At 36.6% G+C, this 18,651-nt stretch overlaps 1 protein-coding gene across 4 annotated transcripts in view; it reads right to left on the bottom strand.

Annotated features, from left to right (window-relative positions):
• Positions 1-1,342: 1,342 nt before the first annotated feature.
• The window catches only part of LOC115218930 (ectonucleoside triphosphate diphosphohydrolase 7-like), a 64,961-nt gene continuing 47,652 nt past the window's right edge, over positions 1,343-18,651 (bottom strand). For 3 of the 4 annotated variants that reach the window (XM_029788948.2, XM_029788947.2, XM_029788949.2), the window contains 6 exons: positions 14,376-14,527; positions 11,933-12,093; positions 10,394-10,718; positions 9,249-9,331; positions 7,399-7,560; positions 1,343-5,742 (listed from right to left, as the gene is read on the bottom strand). In XM_029788948.2, coding sequence (XP_029644808.1) covers positions 5,352-5,742; positions 7,399-7,560; positions 9,249-9,331; positions 10,394-10,718; positions 11,933-12,093; positions 14,376-14,527 — 1,274 coding nt within the window. In that variant the 3' untranslated portion in view covers positions 1,343-5,351. The remainder of the gene's footprint in view (positions 5,743-7,398; positions 7,561-9,248; positions 9,332-10,393; positions 10,719-11,932; positions 12,094-14,375; positions 14,528-18,651) is intronic. The other variant, XM_036509017.1, reaches the window with a different exon arrangement.

Raw genomic sequence — 18,651 nt, 5'->3', positions numbered from 1 at the left:
ACATACATACATATACATACACACATATCGTCAGTGGATCATACAGGGTGTCCATAAAGTCCCTTTACAATATTGAGATTAAAAGTTTGGAAGTTGTAAAGATAATTTATGGACGCCCTATATATATATATATATCTTTATATATAAAAGAGAGGTTGTATGCTGTCTGTCTCCTACGATTTAAATTCCTTACTCCCACATTTTGCGGTGCAGTTTAACCAAAACCCGGTATCTTATAGTCGTGATTCATATCGAGCCCTTCTGGGTATTAGCGCGCGTCTACGATGAGTCTATGATTTAAAAAAAATTTACCATAAAGTTTTCCCATTTTTTAATGCATTTTTGGCATATATAAGGGAAGTAACTCTCTAAAAATTTATTATTAAATCTCAGAACGTAAAAAGCTACAGTAACACCCCCCCCCCTTTGTGGTTAGCCATATGGAGATGGCTATTATACTTTACATCTCTAAAAATGCTTATATAGTTATTTCCCTTACAAACTCGAGCAATACCGCTAGTATATATATGAAACTAAAAAGCACACTCTAAACGATAGAGCACTAATGTATTTACATGCAGTTAAATATGTCCAGTCATAGAGTGACTACTGGTTCTGCATCCATAAAGTGATTGACTTTATAGATGACTTGTCAGACTGTAATGGCAGAGACAAGTGGTCTATAAAGCTAAGTGATTTATGGACGCAAAACCATTGGTCACTCTATGACTGGACATCTATTTAATAATTCTCTGAATCCATATATTACAATACAAATCTATATACACACAAACGTATATGTATTCTTTTACTTGTTTCAGTCATCTGACTGTGGCCATGCTGGAGCACTGCCTTAAAGGGTGTTAGTCGAAGAAATTGACCCCAGGACTTATTCTTTGTGAGCCTAGTACTTATTCTATCAGTCTCTTTTGCCAAACCACTAAGTTACAGCCCTTCCTAGCACCAGTGCTTTTTATGTGGCACTAGCACAGGTGAGGTTAGTTTTAGCATGATCTTTACAGCTGGATGCCCTTCCAAATGCCAACCACAACTAAGTGTGGACTGGATGCTTTTTACATGTCACCAGCACTGGCAGGGTCACCAAGTAACTTGCAAGGCAAGGAATTTTGAGAAGGGCAGGGGCGTAACAAACTTCTGTAGTTTCTCTCAACAAAATTACCACATAAAAGGCATTGATCAACCTGGTGCTATGATAGAAAACATTTCATTAAAGTGCTATACTACAGGATTGAACTATGCAGTTGCACCTACTGTATCAGGAATGTTAATCCCCTTAAAACTTAAAAACATACACGAGTTTCAGTAAAGAAAGAGACACTGCTTAAGAGACTTGAACCAAGAATTTAATCAACTTTAGCTGTAGTTTATCACTAGGTTAGCCTTGATCTAGTAGGCTTATGATCAAATGCATTCCTGTTGTGATCATCCCATACCTTTCCTTGTCACGGTCCATTTGATCAAATTATTCCATGTGTAATTATTCTTAAGATGGTAAGGCAAGATTTTGAGGGAGATCTCTTCGAACAATTTCAGAGAGGTTCCCGCTTGGGTTCATAACTACCCTTAGTCATACTGGTTGAGAAGACAAAAAGATAATAATTAGTACAATTGTATTATCTTTCTGACTGGCAATTTTAAAAGTTCCGGAGAAGACAACAAATAAGCACACTTAATAAATGTCTTGCTAAAAAGAAACAAAAAAAAAAAACTATCCAATGTCTGGATTTTAAGAACAATCTAATTAATAACGATGGCTGTAAAAAATTTTTTAAAAATAAAATGTAATGAAATGATTTCAAGTTAATGTCAACAAAACGTGTGGAGCTAGGCAATTCAGAATTGTCTCCCGTTCATGTCAATGGAGATATTTTGTCATTTTTTTTTTTACCAGTTTTGCCCATACCAATATAGCTAATTATCACTCGGATGGTATTCTATATGAATATTTTTTAAATCGATATCTACAAATGCACGATTAAGTAATGTTTATTTAGCAATTGGCTCACTAACACTAGAGCAATTTATGGAAAAATCGTACTGTAGTTCCACAAGGTGAAGATGTGTCCGGAGTTGTCTTCCTTGTTTGTCAAAAGTAATAGAAATGAGCCATTAACTAATAATTATTGTTTTGTGTACTCCAGCCTTTTTTTTAATGCTTAGATCATTAAATATGCTCATGCTTTATAACAGGGGTTCTCAACCACATTTTTTTTCTATCAGAGGACCCCTTTCACTACTATCGCATTCTGGTGTACCCCCATAGCCATTCAATGTTTAAAAACTAGTTTTATAGATAATTCTTTCAAAATTCTTTTGTTTTTCACACATTCCCTTGTGTAGGAGTGGCATATCACTATCTCAGAGAACATGTTTCAGTGACCATAAATATTTTGAACTGTGCAGAATAATAGAGAAAGAAACTTAGCTGTCTCCTGCAATAAATACATCTAAAGCAAAATTTTTTCATGGATCCTTAAAATATTACTGTGGGTCCCCAGTTTACTATTTTGCTTATGGAGACCCCCTTCCCCCAAGATCCATATAGACCCCGGTTGAAAACTGCTACTTTATAAACAGTGGTTTGAATCTAGATGCTATACAGAAGTTATCAATAAGGAAGCAAGGTTAGCCAGTTTTAGCCAATATATTTCCCTGCATTCTAAAATCTAAGAAGTATTACGAATTATTTGACATCTATTACAACATTAAAATTTAATATGTATAAAAAAAGTTTTTTTTCTTTTTTTCTAAAAGAGGGAGATGTAAACTCCAAGAAGAATATATTTTGTATTAATCACTGAGGTAACATATTTATCATACTCTGATTTCATAACCGTATTGGATGTATGTAAATTGCACTTTTTCACCCCCACCCAAAAAGTTGTTTAAAAAAATCCTTCAGGGTCTTATAGCTTCCCAGAAGCTAATTTTATCCATAACACTCCCCTTTCATCTTAAATAAGTGCTGCTGAAATTGGGATGTATCTATCTAAAATGCTAATGTGTCTTTTATACCTTCAATACAGTAATATTTTTTTACCATTTTCTCCATGGTGAAACAAATGACTTTAAATGACAACTTGAAAGGAGGAAATGTAGTATCCATGACCCTTTTCAGAGCCCCTGAGACAGGTGCTAACAAGGCAAGATATTATCCCCAGAGGCCAGGCTTGAAAGCTTGCAAGAGAGGAGACTCTGCTAAAGTTATTCAATGATTCAGTGGAGGATGTTAATGATGGGTTTCTATTTCTTTTCTCTCTGCTAATTTTTACCCACAAGGCTTTGGTAAACCCCAGGCTATGGTATAAAATACTTGCCCAAGAAGTCTCTTTTTAGTTACTTTTGTCTATATTTTGCCAGCCTTTCTAGCAGATGCTTTTATTGCTTCAATGATTGCAAGCATATCAGACATAAAACCTCAAGGTAACTCAAGAGATTGCTAGCTATTTCTCTGTGATTACTAGTTTTAAAGAAAAATGTTACACTAGGGTCAATCAATAAAGTTATTAAACTATTAAATCCACTTTGTCTTCCCTTCAGGGTCAATAAAAACAAGTAGTAATTGAGGACTGTGAATCAACTCCATCAATTATCCCCCCCCCCTATCTTTGTGGACTTGTACTTATGTAATAAATCAATTATGCTCTGCTGTTATTTAGCAGTGATACCCTTGATACCTATTTAAAGCCATGTGGACTGCTAAGAGTCATGATAAATGGACACTGTGCAGTGCTGATGACAAGATACAAATTTTCAATTATTCTGATCACTAAGTCTGTTGCTGTATCGATGTAGTGACCAGTAACTCTAGTTACAAGAAAATACCGATAGCTATCCTATCAGCATCCTGATATAAATACTATACAAAGTTTCTCATGTGATCATTGAAATTCAACCCCCTAATTACAGCCAACCCAGTTGTTTATCTCCACATCTCTAACTTCGCTTTCTCATCTGAATAGTCAGGCTACATCTAACAGTTGATATTTTAAATAAAATAGTATTCAGGAAAGGAAGGTGGGGAGTGTTTTTTGTTTTTTTTAAATATTTTGTAAAACATTTGTTATCACTTTCAAGTTGGTTATTCAATACACTACGACAGGAGAAATACAGATTAACATATATTGATCGTGATTTCTCTTTTTCTCTCTCTCTGTCACACAAACACACACAATTGTCATTAAAAAATTAGAGTATAATATACACTATACAGTATTTGCATTTCACCAGTGCATATATACATATACGCATACACACATACACAAATATATATATCACAGACACAACAACCCAACAGTAAATAAAACTTAAACTTCATAGAACCAATACCCCAACAATGTATATGCATATATATATACACATACAAATGCCCTAATATCCCACTATATGCATAAAGGTGGCTGTGTGTATGTGTGCATGTTTGTACACACATTTATATATATATATATATATACACACACACATATATATAAAATACAACACACATACATATACACATATTTTTCACTAATGTATGTGTATAAATGTTCTTCAATAGGGAAAAAGAAATCCAGATCTTTATTGTATATTCATGCATATACCTTGTGTGTGTGTGTATGTGTGCACGCATGTCTAACAGCACTTCATGTTAAAAAATGTTAGTATTTCACACACACGCGCACACATATATACATACTCATACAAACACACATGTATATATATTTATATATATATATACACATGCCCACCATCACAACCTTTCTCACCACCAAAGGCCCATCAATGCCACCAAATGATCCTTCCCCACACGTTTCCACACTATTATTTTGTCTTCAACAACATCGGTGACAGGTTTATTTCCACTTTTAGTAAGATAACCAATTGCTTATGGAATCATCTAAGAGAGGTAGAGAGGTGAAGGTCACCAATGTTCTAATAGTAGTAGTAGTAGTAGTAGTAGTAGAAGTAGCAGTAGTAATAATTATAGTAATAGTAGTAGTAGTAGTATATAAAGCTCCTTTTAATAGTTGCTTTTGTTGTTGCCGATATTTGACAATTATAGTAGTAGCTATTGCATAAACAGTAGTAGTAGTAGTAATAGTAATAGTAGTTGCTGATGTTGTTATTGTCTGCAGCCGCTGCGCTTCTGTTGGAGTGCAGTTGCAGAAACTACTTTATAAATAGATGCAGCAGTGGTGAGTCGTTGATGGTGATGATGATGGTGGTGGTAGTGATGGTGGGAATGAGGTGGAGAGGGTGGAGAGGGAAAGCAGCAGTAGCAGCAACAGCAGCAGCAGGAGGAGAAACTTTAAATGTGTTGTTGTTAATTCTTAGTTATGCTGATACTGTTGTCAAGAATAGTCAGAGCTTTTGAAGTAGATCCCTCCCGTGGAATCTCCCTTTGAAAGAGATTTGCCACCGGAAGGTGAGGACTCGTCCAGCATGAAGTAGGATGACGAAGACACCCGGTTCAAAGTTGTGCTGCCGCCGAAACCGGCGCTGAGTGCAATCGGGGTGGATGACAAAGAGGAGTCGTGGAGTGACGAAGGCGGGGGCTGTGGTGACAGTGGCATAGAGGAGAGGGAGCGGAGGTGCCGCAACTGGCGCAGGTAGAAAATGACTGCCATTGCCACTATCAGAAAGCAGAGCACAATCAGATATTCATAGTAGAAGTGGTAAGAATGGTTGAAATTCCAGTTGGAGGCATGGCCTTTCTGATGCGGGGACATCTGCTCGATTTCTCTGCAAAATAAATTAAAATACATATCAATGGTGATTATGATGGTTATTTTCATAGTGTGCACTTGGTTATTACAATGGCCCTACTAGTGTGGCATTATTATTATTCAAACATAAGCATGACTTCTGTCTTTCTTTTTTTTGTCAGGCATAGAGTATCAAGAATTAAATGATCCAATGTCCTCATTTTTATTTTTAAGACAATAAGCTCTATGATTTACAAGAGATAAGTTCACCAGGTTAAATGACTGCCCAGAGGCTGCCTGATTGGTCTGAGTTAATATTGTTATGTATATAGCCCATTGTCAGCAATGACTAGACCAGGCTACAGAAAATGATCTTCATAATTAGACCTTCATCACTACTACCACCACCACACAAAAATGATATATAATTTTGAAACAGTCACACATTTGAACTCATCTTTCATTTTTGCTTGACATTAAGTTCTCATAAGTTCAATCTTCAACTATTTTCTGCTGTCTTATTCTTATATAGTGGAGGCATGTGGCTTAGTGGTCAGTGTGTTGGACTCATGATCAAAAGATTATGATTTCGATTCCTGGACCAGGCGACATTTCATTTCACGTTGCTCCAGCCTACTCAGCTGGCAAAAATTAGTAATCTTGTGATGGACCAGCATCCCATCCAGGTGGGGAATATATACAGCCCTCAGTAGCCTGGCATGGCTTGAGAAGGAAACATTTATTTTATTTTTATATTCTTATATATATATATACTAGATGTATCCATAACCCGTTGGGTCATAACCACTCCGAGTTGAAAATGTCAATACATGGCGGCAAAAGAAAAATTACTATTTTGAACTTAATGCAATAAAATTCTTAAATGATACAGTTCTCCTGCCTTTGGTGGGACAACATAAACATGACTAAGTGTTTCTTCTTTGAAAATGTTCAAATGGCCTTCAACTTTTTTTCTTCTTTCTTCTTTACCATTCTTTGTTACTACTGTTTCAAGTGGGTACTTCAGCATAAAGTAATATTTGTGTAAAGTCATCATTGATGCACAATGAAAAGAATTCTGTCAATGTTTGTTCTTGTATGTCATTCATTGACAGCCATATATATCCTCATTATTTCTGAGCAATATTCTTTGTTCATCTGGTAGATGGAACTAGAACAGTTTTTAGTACAGATTTAAAGGAAAAGTTGTTCTCCTAAACACACACAAATTTGTGTGTTAAGAATACCCAATGTTAAATTCAGCAACTAAGGTGGCAAGCTGATGGAATTGTGAGCACAATGAGCAAAATACTAAGAGGCACTTCGCTTGTCTTTATATTCTGAGTTCAAATTCAGCCAGACTCAACATTGACTTACACCCATTCAGGGTCAATAAAATAAGTACCAATTGAGCACTAGGTTGATGTAATTATCTTAGACCCTCTCCCAAAATTGCTGGCCTTGTGCCAAAATTTGAAACCAGTATTAATTCAGCAACTGTGAACTTTTAAATGTCAGTGATGGAATTTGATCAACCAAGACTTAGAAAGTTGAGAGAATGATACAGCATAGTTGATTGTGACTGTATCTTTCCCCTTAAGATCTTGTTGCAATTAATGAAATCAATGTTGATTCCTTTCCACCAGACAAAACATTTTTTTTTTTTTTGAAAGTATGGGCTAGACGGACTTACCTGAGAGGTAGATATCTTGTGCGATGAATGAGGGCACCCAGTGTCCATTGGACATCTTTACCATCAATCTTCTGTGTGGAGTAGAAATGGCGGTAAGTCCTTGGAAACTTCAAGCCATCGTGAAGAACCAGAGACATCCATGCCGCTTTGAAACACTGCAACCTACAAGACAAAGTTAATACTATGACACAACTTCCATAGAGTACAATGAATCATAAAACTGATCCATATAACATATTTTTTTCCTTAACCCTTTAGTGTTCAGATTATTCTGTCAAATGTGATGTTTGTTTATTTAAAATGGTTTGAATTAATCATGCATTATCTTGTAGTTTAGAGATTTCAGTGATGTGATTTTTTTAGTTTTAGAATGACATGGTAGGGCTGAGGTGAGAGGTGAGATCTGGTCAGTTTCAATATAAAACAGGTTAAATATTTTGGCCAAATATGGCCGGTTTGAATGCTAAAGGGTTCATTTTTAAGCAGATAAGGGATTAAGGACCTTTCAGGACAGAACAGTAGTCTGTTCTTGATAAGACTTTTAGAGACCTTTTGGTCACTGTCATAGGTTTAAAAATTTTTCAATTTTGTTCCAATTGTTTTCAAATTTGGTTCACCGATTTAGTTTTGAATGCTAATTTCAAAAATGAAATTTATTTTTGCCATAAATTAATAAATAAAAAGTTAATGACATTTAAATTTTCCAAATTTTGTGGAATTTTAACCAATTAAAAATCAGCATTTATACACATGACCATAAATCTCACATTGGTGTCTGTTTTCATAGTAATAAGAAAAACTGTAGTCTGCCCTGATTTCATTGTAACAGGGATGTTGTACTTGGTGCAGCAGTGACACAATCACTACCTCAACTTTTGACAAGCGATATTTTGTGCCTGTTGTTTGTTATTTCTGCCTGTCATTTTGTGAACAGGCAGTCATCACACAGAACATGCACAACATTTGATTCGGGTTTCCTGATTGGATTAAAAAACTATGAAACTTTGAACCGCTGTAAGATTTTCCCAAATCTTTCTGGGAATAAATGAATACCAAATTCAAATTCAGCAACAAGAATTACATGTTTTGCAAACAACTTGCACAGGCGTAGGAGTGGCTGTGTGGTAAGTAGCTTGCATACGAACCACATGGTCCCAGGTTCAGTCCCACTGCATGGCACCTTGGGCAAGTGTCTTCTACTATAGCCTCGGGCCAACCAAAGCCTTGTGAGTGGATTTGGTAGACAGAAACTGAAAGAAGCTTACTGTATATATGTATGTGTGTCTTTGTTTGTCTCCCAAACATCACTTGACAACCAATGCTGGTGTGTTTACGTCCCTGTAACTTAGTGGTTCGGCAAAAGAGACCGACAGAATGAGTACCAGGCTTACAAAGAGTAAGTCCTGGGGTCGATTTGCTCGACTAAAGGTGGTGCTCCAGCATGGCCACAGTAAAATGGTTGAAACAAGTAAAAGAGAGTAAAAGAGTATGCAAGTGCAACCAGTCAAGTGCTCTGCATACCAGAAGCCAGCAAGTGTAAGTGTCATCAGGAGAGAATGCACGCCATTTTGGAGCCTACCTCTCAACGGCATCAACGTACCAAATTTAAAAATTTTCACTTAATTAAAAAATTTCTAGATGCATAACTTTAACTCTTTAGCCTTTAAACCATCCATATCCGACCCAAATATTCTCCCTGCTTTCTGTTCAACTCAACCAGATCTGGCCTCTCACACCCATTGTACAAGGTCATAAACAATCACATCATTGAAATTTCAAAGAAGAAAAAGTGGAAGAAGAAGAATTCAATGACTGAAACTTTTAAAAAATGGAGAAAATGAGATACATACTTGAGACGCAAAATATCAGATTTTGGATAAAGCTTCTTGAGGAACCATTCTTCCAATTTGGCCCATCTTGTAGAACAGTGTTTCTGAAATATATATTTAACAGAAATATTCTGTAGAAATTGATAATGGAGAAAAAGAATGTGAAAAATATTTTCAGGTATTAAAACTATCAACTACTTTTAGTTTTTCCTCTTGGCATGTGATGGCATCTGTTTTCTGTACATTGCCGGTGTTTATGGCCCCTGTGCATCTGCCACACACAAAAACTACCTTTCCATTTAACCTTCCTTTGATATTGCTACACCTCTTAGGTGTCCATAGCTTACACTGAGTACATCTTATGGAGTTTCTACCTATGCTTTTTCTACAGATTGAGCAGGGCCATCTACCTGAAGGGATTTGTGATTTGTCTGCCTTCCTACTTACTAAGACTTTGGTTTTTGCTAGATTGACTCTAAGACCTTTCTAGACCTTATTTCCACACCTGAAACTTCTTCTCTAGTTCTGGTAGTGACTCAGCTATTAGAGCAAGGTCATCAGCATAGAGGAGCTCCCAGGGATAGCATGTCTTGAATTCCTGTGTTATTGCATGGAGGATTATGATGAATAAGATGGGGCTGAGGACTGAATCTTGGTGAATCCCTACTTCTACCAGAGTAGTATAATAATAATAATAATAATAATAATCTCTTACATTTATAAAATTATGGTGCTTATATCATAATAATTTCTTATATAGGCACAAGGCCTCATAGTTGGGTGAGTGGTACAGTTGATTAAATTGATCCCAGAATATAACTGGATTTCGGTTTTATGAAAGGGCATCCAGCCGTAGAAACACTGCCAAATCTGACTGGGCCTGATGAAGCCTTCCGGCTTCACAGACCCCAGTTAAACCGTCCAACCCATGCTAGCATGGAAAACGGACGCTAAATGATGATGATGAGCCTTGAAGGATGAATAATACTATCGACCCCCAATGAGTTCCAAACTCAGGATGCACAGCTAACACAAATGCTGCATGTTATTTTGTCCAACACCCTACCAGTACTACCACTCCTACTTCATCACTTGTTACATAAAATGAAAGAAAAAAAAAAAGACAGAAGACAGAAAATAAAGAAGAAAGAAATTGTCCAACATACAATTGAGATCTTGTCAAATATGTCAGCATTATAGTGCCCTCCAATGCGGTAGACATCTTCCATGGAATACCAGAACTCTGAGAAGCCATAAAATTCACTGTTGTGGAAGTTTATGTCTGACTGGTAAATACCGTTCATAGAGCAGGGTTTCTTCTGACAGGGGACAGTGACATTGAGCAGGGGAAAGAGGTTCCTGCGGCACAGTGCATAGTCACCGAGCCCAATGAAAAAGGTCTTTTGTTGAGTGTTGGTTGCAGAAGTATAGAGTAGTCCCAATGGAAGACAAGGGTCAGGAACAGGGCTCAGTTTGTCAAAGCCTTGAGAGCTAAAAGGATAAAAAAAAAAATTAAATAAAGATACAAAGTTTAAATATATACTGCTGTTACTGACCAATTTCCTTTTTTTTCTGGGTTAATAGGCATAGGTGTGGTTAAGAAGTTTGCAGGGCACCTTGGGCAAGTGTCTTCTACTATAGCCCTGAGTCGATTACTCCCTTGTGAGTGGATTTGATAGATGAAACAGAAAGAAGCCTGCAATATGTGTGGGTGTGTGTGTGTGTTGGTGAATGTATGCTTGTGTGTGTCAAACCGTCCAACCCATGCCTGCATGGAAGGTGGATGTTAAATGTTGATGAAAGATTTAGTGAACCCGAGGCAATTGCAGATGACATTTGCCCAAGTTGTTGCACATTGGGACTGGACCCCAAACCATGTAGTTGGAAAGCAAATTTCTTAACTACCACACAGGGTATCCGACTAACGTAGAAAAGATCTAACACATTCAAATCATAACAATACTCTCTAAAAAGAGTGTATGGTTATGATTTTAATGTGTTTGATAATTTGCCTGATCAATATCGTCGCCTTACTGGCACCTGTGCTGGTGGCATGTGTAAAAGGATTTCAGCGAGGTCATTGCCAGTATCGCCTGACTGGCCCCAATGCCGGTGGCACATAAAAAGCACTCACTACACTTTCAGAGTGGTTGGAGTTAGGAAGGGCATCCAGCTGTAGAAACTCTGCCAAATCAAGATTGGAGCCTGGTGCAGCCATCTGGTTCGCCAGCCCTCAGTCAAAATCGTCCAACCCATACTAGCATGGAAAGATGACGTTAAACGTATGATGATGAATATCCAATCAGGCTTAACCTGAAATTAATAACAGCATAAGGAAAAAATTTTTAATTTTCCAACAAGATTCCCAAAAATTTGTGCAAAAAAGACTAAAGTCAAGGAAACTGGTTTTGGTCTGCTTTGGCAAAAATTAAAAGTTTGGATAAGTCCTTACATGTTGGGGGAGGAAAAGATAGGGAAGAGGAGGGAGAAGGTATTTCAGGGTTGACTGAAATAAAAAAAAAAAAACAATTTCTTTTTCTGGAAAGAATTATTTTGTTTCAAATGAAAGATCAGTATCCCCTTTTCCCCCCACAGCATACTAACTTATCAAAAACTGACAAACTTCACTGAACAAGGAATCAGGATTAATTGGTGTGTTGCACAATATTGGTAATGCAGACAGGTAGAGATAAATATCTACACACCTGTTAGTCCCATCGTTTAGCAACATTTCTTCATAACGCCGACGAGCAGAGTTGGCCCCAAAACCCAGAAAAGTAGATACATAAAGTTGGTAGTTGTGGTCAAGATCAAAACTTCTACAGCCAAGATTAAATTCTGCCATTAAGTCTTTTGCCAAATCCTCCTATAACAAATAATAGAAAGAGAGAAAAAAATGATTAAAATTGATATAACACACACACGAATTAATTTGTTCCTGGAGACTGCTTGTAAAGCAAAAACTCATAAAGCAGAGCAATAATTTCCCATAATAGTAATGTTATAAACCATAATTCATTCTCAGAAAAAACATCTTACCTGTAAAATTTATAATAATCGTTAATAAATGGCAATAAAACAACAGTAGAATGTAAAGAATATTTTATGTAAAGTAATAAGAAATATTATTATGATCATTTTCTGAATTGCATTCACTTGCACTAGACGCATGCGCATCATCACTTCTGGATGTAATCACTGATTCACAAGCACTCATAGATGGACTTGTAGGTTTCTTTTTTAAAACAAGTTTAGAGTTGCTTGTTTAGAAGAAGCTTTTTTTTTTGCTCACTATAAATTTTTCAGTAACACACACAAGCATTTGTTATTGTAGTAGAAACGTTTGCACTTCATTCAAAGTTTGGATCTTGTGCATGAAAAATAAAACTTGTAAATCCAGGGTCTCATAAAGTGGGTCCTTTTAAAGCAAGGTATTACTGTATCATATAAAATATATATATTTTATATAGTCGCCATGATAGATCGTTAGCCACTATACACATTTTTTTCTCTCCTTGTTTTTTCTGTGTCCCTTTCTGTAGAAGAACGTAGGCTTGAAACATAAAAGTCTTTTTCTATTCCTGAGCATTATACTAATACATCTGTTTTTGTACACCATCTGTCTTTTGTTTTTTTCGTAAACTCTCCCTATATATATATTATATAACCAATATTATATAATCATTAATATAATATATTATATAACCATTGAGTGTGTGACTCAGTGGTTAGATCATCAAGCTTACGATCGTGAAGTTGTGAGTTCGAATCCTGTACCGGGCTGCATGTTGTGTTCTTGAGCAAGATACTTTGTTTCACGTTGCTCCAATTCACTCAGCTGTAGAAATGAGTTGCGACGTCCCAGGTGCCAAGCTGTATCAGCCTTTGCCTTTCCCTTGGATAACAATGGTGGCATGGAGAGGGGAGGTCGGTATACATGGGCGACTGTTGGTCTCCCATAAAACAACCTTGCCCGGACTTGTGCCTGGGATGGTAACTTTCTAGGTGCAATCCCTTGGTCAGTCATGACTGAAGGGGGTCTCAGCACATATATATATATATAAAAATTTGATGCACAATATATGGATTTATCTAATCCAGTGGCACTCACTATGTAATTTAAACAAATACACTGGTGCAGCCATATAAACTAATTTATTATACACTAAAATAGTTTGTTTTTTTTCCTTTATGTTGGCTGTGAAACAATCATAATATAGATATCAACTGGTAAAATAAATATATTCATCCCATACCTCCTGACTTCATTTACTTATATCTATATATACAGTAGTACCTTGGTTTTCGAACAACTCTAATCTCAAATAAATTATATATATATATATATATATATATATATATATATATAGTTAGATTCAGATGAATATGGTACTTAAGTTGAGGTGCCAGAATTTAGTACAATATCATCCATACAATCTTGTGTCCACCTGTTGTAATTTAATTAAATTCTATGTCTTTGTGCAACTGAAGATTGCTCTACATTTTAAATTGATGTAATGATTGCGTTGTTCAATTAAATGGAGTTGCTTGAAACGATCGTACTGCATTACCTCTGGATATACTTGTTAATTTTGATATATATAGTTAGATATAGATATATATGATTTATTCGTGATCAGGTGTTTGTAAACCGAGGTACTACTGTATTAAATGAATATGAGAAAGACAGGAGATAAAGTACGATTTATTCGTGATCAGGGTTGTTCAAAAACTGAGGTTCTACTATACTGACCTCTATAGATCAACTCAAAATGTAAAAGCCAGAAGAAATGTTAAGCATTTTGCTTGATGTGCTAATGATACTTCCAACTCACTGCCTTGATGATGATAAGGATAATAATAATCCCTTCTATTATAGGCACAAGGCCTGAAATTTTGGGGGAGGGGACTAGTTGATTACATTGACCTCAGTGTTTCACTAGTACTTAATTTATCGACCCTAAAAGGATGAAAGGCAAAGTCGACCTTGGCAGAATTTGAACTCAGAATGTAGCGGCAGATGAAATACCACTAAGCATTTTGCCCAGTGCGCTAATGATTCTGCCAGCTTGCCATCTTAAGTAAATAAATAAATAAATAAATAATAATAATAATAATAATAATAATAATAATGAGAACATGGAATACCTTAGTAAAATCAAACTTCACACTTTTGGTAACCTCAAAGGCAATCTGCATGGAACCACCACCCATGTCAATAACACCAACCGTTCGCCGCCTAATGTGAGGTGTCACACTTCCTGTTTGACTAGAGACATCAACAACTACAAGAGGATGATCTATAAAAAAAATAAGAGAGAGGGAAAAAAAGAGTACAGATATAAATAGCAGAAAAATGTTTCAAACTGAGAGCAGCCAGAAGAAATCAAAATTTGGAGAACAACTGCTTTGAACACATTTAAGTTGCAAAGTGTTTTGACATCATCCGGAGAAGAAGCAAAAAAAAACAACAAAAAAAACAACAACAACAACCACCCCTCCTAAAAAATTTAAAAAAAGAACAGGGGAACAAACACTGAAGCAAATCACTGAAACAGAAAGTGAAGCAGGGACAGAAGAATGCAATCACATCAACAGGTAGATGGTATTATATATATATGTGTGTATGTGTAGTTAAGTCTATGTCTGGTCACAGAGTGACCAATATTTTTGCATCAACAAAGGACTTAGCCCAATGGACGTCTCACCCATGGGTCCAAGCCCTTTTTGGATGCAAAACCACTGGTCGCTCTATGACTGAATATAGACTTAACTACATATAAACACATTACTGTTCTATGTTTTAGAGTGTGCTTCTTTCTCAGATATAGGATACATTGACGATGTATATATATATATCATCATCATCGTTTGACGTCCACTTTCCATGCTAGCATGGGTTGGACGATTTTGACTGAGGGCTGGCGAACCAGATGGTTGCACCAGGCTCCAGCCTTGATTTGGCAGAGTTTCTACAGCTGGATGCCCTTCCTAACACCAACCACTCCGAGAGTGTAGTGGGTGCTTTTTACTCTCGGAGTGGTTGGCGTTAGGAAGGGCATCCAGCTGTAGAAACTCTGCCTAATATATATATATTAGGTGTTTTGGAATAAAACTGGGTTCATATGCCTTATTGAAGGCATCTGGCTTAGGGGTCAGGCTGTTGTACTCACAACTGTAAGTTCATGGCTTTGATTCTTGGGCCAGGAGGAACATTGTGTTCTTGAGCAAGACATTTCATTTCATGTGTCTCTAGATCCTATTCTGCTGAGGCCGACTTTCCCTTTCATCCTTTCGGGGTCAATAAAATTAGTAGCAGCTGAGTACTGGTATGTGTGTGCGTGTGTGTGTGTGTGTGTGTGTGTGTGTGTGTGTGTGTGTGTGTTGATATCAGTGACAACTTTTTGTTGAGAGATTAAAAACTGCACCCCCCTGCCAAGATATGTTGAGCCAGTGTGACAGAGTAGGCTTGTTGAACCAGTATGACCTTAAGCACAAATTCAATGCCTCCACATCGGACCATGGTTGGTGGAGAGAACATGCTGAGGTCTTAGTCTTGAAGTGGACTGAACATAGGCAATCTAATCTAATCCTAATCCATTTAGTTGTAAATGAGTTCTAGCAATAGCTGGGAAGTTAACCCTGTGACAGACCAACATCCCATTCAGAGGGAAATGTTGTAAGGTCACTCACTTATATGCCGTGGAAACCAGATATTAAGCCCTAAACTTATGTGTTATAGGGCTTATGACAGACCCTACATGTCTTATCGGTTGTCATCGATTACTCTCAGTCAGCCCTGCTTCAGTAAGCCACATGTTATATCCAAGTGTAGCATACTGTACCTCTCATGCTTTAGTTTGGTGTGAAACCCCATCTTAACATTGTTAGTTGGTTATTTGTTTTGAGGAATGTACTGTTAGTATTACAAACAGAGCAGGTTAGTTAACTTGTTATTTAATTAGTTCTTATATGGTCAAAAACTGTAGCAGTGGTCACTATAGAGATATCTGAGATGGATTTATTTCTTCAATGCTTCAAGGCTGGGAGTCCTTACTCATTTAACCTTGTGTCAGCTCTAATTCAACAGATCTATTATAAAAGTTTTCCTTTTAGTGATTATTTAGTGTATGTAGGTCTTCAAGGACTATATTATCCGAAGTTGTTTAGCTCGGGTCAGCCATAATCCAGAAGACATATGATCAAAGACATTCCATCCATGGTCACACCATCTTTTTGTCTTTTTGCAGGTGTATGGATGTCTGTGAGGCATCTTGGGAGCAAGTGTCTTTTACTATAGGCTTGGGCCAACCAAATGCTTGTAAGTGAATTTGATAGAGAGAATTTGAAAGAGGCCTGTGAGTGTGTATTTTCCTTGACATCATAGGAAAATTATAAATGAGTGTTACCATTATACAAGTGAAGTCTCTCATTTAAGACTTCTGTGAAAGCATGTTAGGCCAATAGGGAACTTTTACCTTGCTTGGAAACAGGTAAGGGTTGGCAACAAAAAAGACATCCCACCATGCGAAATTTGCCTCAACAAATCCGGTCTGACCTAAAGAAGCATGGAAAAGTGAACCTTAAACTGGATGATGATGATGATGATGGTGATGATGATGATGATGATGATGATGATGATGATGATGATGATGATAGTGATAGTGATGGGAGTATTTGTCATAAATTTTCAGCGATTAAATCAAATGTATCTTCTCCTTTTTATTTTTTCCTAAGATCATAGCAAGCAATCTGAAGGAAATCTGAACATATCATCTTACAGGATGAGAGACAGTACAGGTGTTCTCAGTGACCTAGTTTGCTAATTTTTGTTGAAGTGTAGTAATGGAATAAAACGATACTAAAGTGACATGCAACAGAGTGGGGATGGTGTTGAAGTCATTAATGTTCTTCTTCATTTCCTGTAGAGATTTCTAAGACAGTGTGTTTGGTTTAAGTAGGACACATTCTTTTTGTTTGTACATTTTATAGTTTTTTTTTTTTATTTCTCAGTTTCTGAATGTTTAGTTTTGTTTCTGATGTATTGTTCCCAGCCTGATGTAACTAGGTATTTTGATCTCTGATCACTTTGAGTTTTTGGGATTTTTTTTCATCACCTCAGTTCATTTTCCAAAGGAATGAACTCTTATAATATTAATTACCATGACAATTGCACTCATCAGGCTTAGTAAATCCAGTTTACCTAGTGGGGATGCACAAATATATAATCACCAACATCAAAATATATGTAAGTCGTGAGAATACAAAACAAGGGTCTACTCAGATCCAGTATAAAATTTAGTGAAGGTATATTGAAAACTAATCTGAAGACACTGAGCCTTATGAAGGAGATGACCAAGGACTGAGATAAGTGGTACATTGCTGTATTCAAAAATATCTGACTACCACAGCAGAGTTGAAACCGATGCTGGTGTCACATAAAAAGTACTCATGCTGGTGTCCTGTTAAAAACACTGGTGCTTGTGCCACATAGAAAGCACACAGTACACTCTGTGGAGTGGTTGGTGTTAGGAAGGGTCTCCAGTCACAGAAACCATGCCAGAACAGACAATGGAGCCTGGTGCAGTCCCTGGCCTTACCAGCTCCAGTCATACCATCCAGCCCATGTCAGCATGGAAAACAAATTTTAAATGATGATGATGATGATGATGATAGCCCTGCCATGGATTGAGATCAATGATAAAAGATAACTGTCCAGGACTGAGTGTACAACACATCATATACTTTGAAATCTTCAGAAGAGTTGTTAAGCAATGACAAAAATATATAATAACCAGTTTAAAGAGAATTAAATTTTAAAGCTGTTGTTTTTGGTAAAAACTAGTCGTATAAAATTATGAATGCATCAAGTGAAATGATTGAGATAGAATCTAGAACACTTTCTCTTTCTTTATTGTTGTTGTGACAGGCCATCATATTGTCATCATCATCATCATTTTAATGTCTGCTTTTATAAGTTAACACAGTTTGGCATAGCATCTCTGCACTCATCATCATCATTTTGTCAATGTATTTGTGAGGCTCAGTTTCCTGAGATCATCTTTCATCACTTCTGTCTGTTCCAGTTTCATCAGAAGATTATTCATAAACTTAACCTTCAATGAATTGCCTAAGCAAGAATAGGAAACTTGAGAAAGCATTGCTCTAAAAGACTAACATATAGTTCCTTTTGGATTTCAGAGAAAAAGTAGCACAACCCAAGGTCCTTGTTTTTGTTTTTTTGTAGGGAGGGTTGAGAGCTGTTAATACCCCAAGTAGATCTAATTTAGTCAAACACTCTACTGACAATCACATGGAGAGTGAAACAATTGTTTGGTGTCAAATTTCAGGACAGATTCCTGTGTGTGAGATGAGGTTGAAGAGCTGATTTTTTTCTTTGTTGTTTTCAGAGGCATTTGGGATA

The sequence above is a fragment of the Octopus sinensis genome, linkage group LG14, assembly GCF_006345805.1.
Source record: "Octopus sinensis linkage group LG14, ASM634580v1, whole genome shotgun sequence".
NCBI lineage: Eukaryota > Metazoa > Mollusca > Cephalopoda > Octopoda > Octopodidae > Octopus > Octopus sinensis.
Note: the sequence above shows the minus strand (reverse complement) of the source record. Positions and strands in the feature narration are given on the sequence as shown.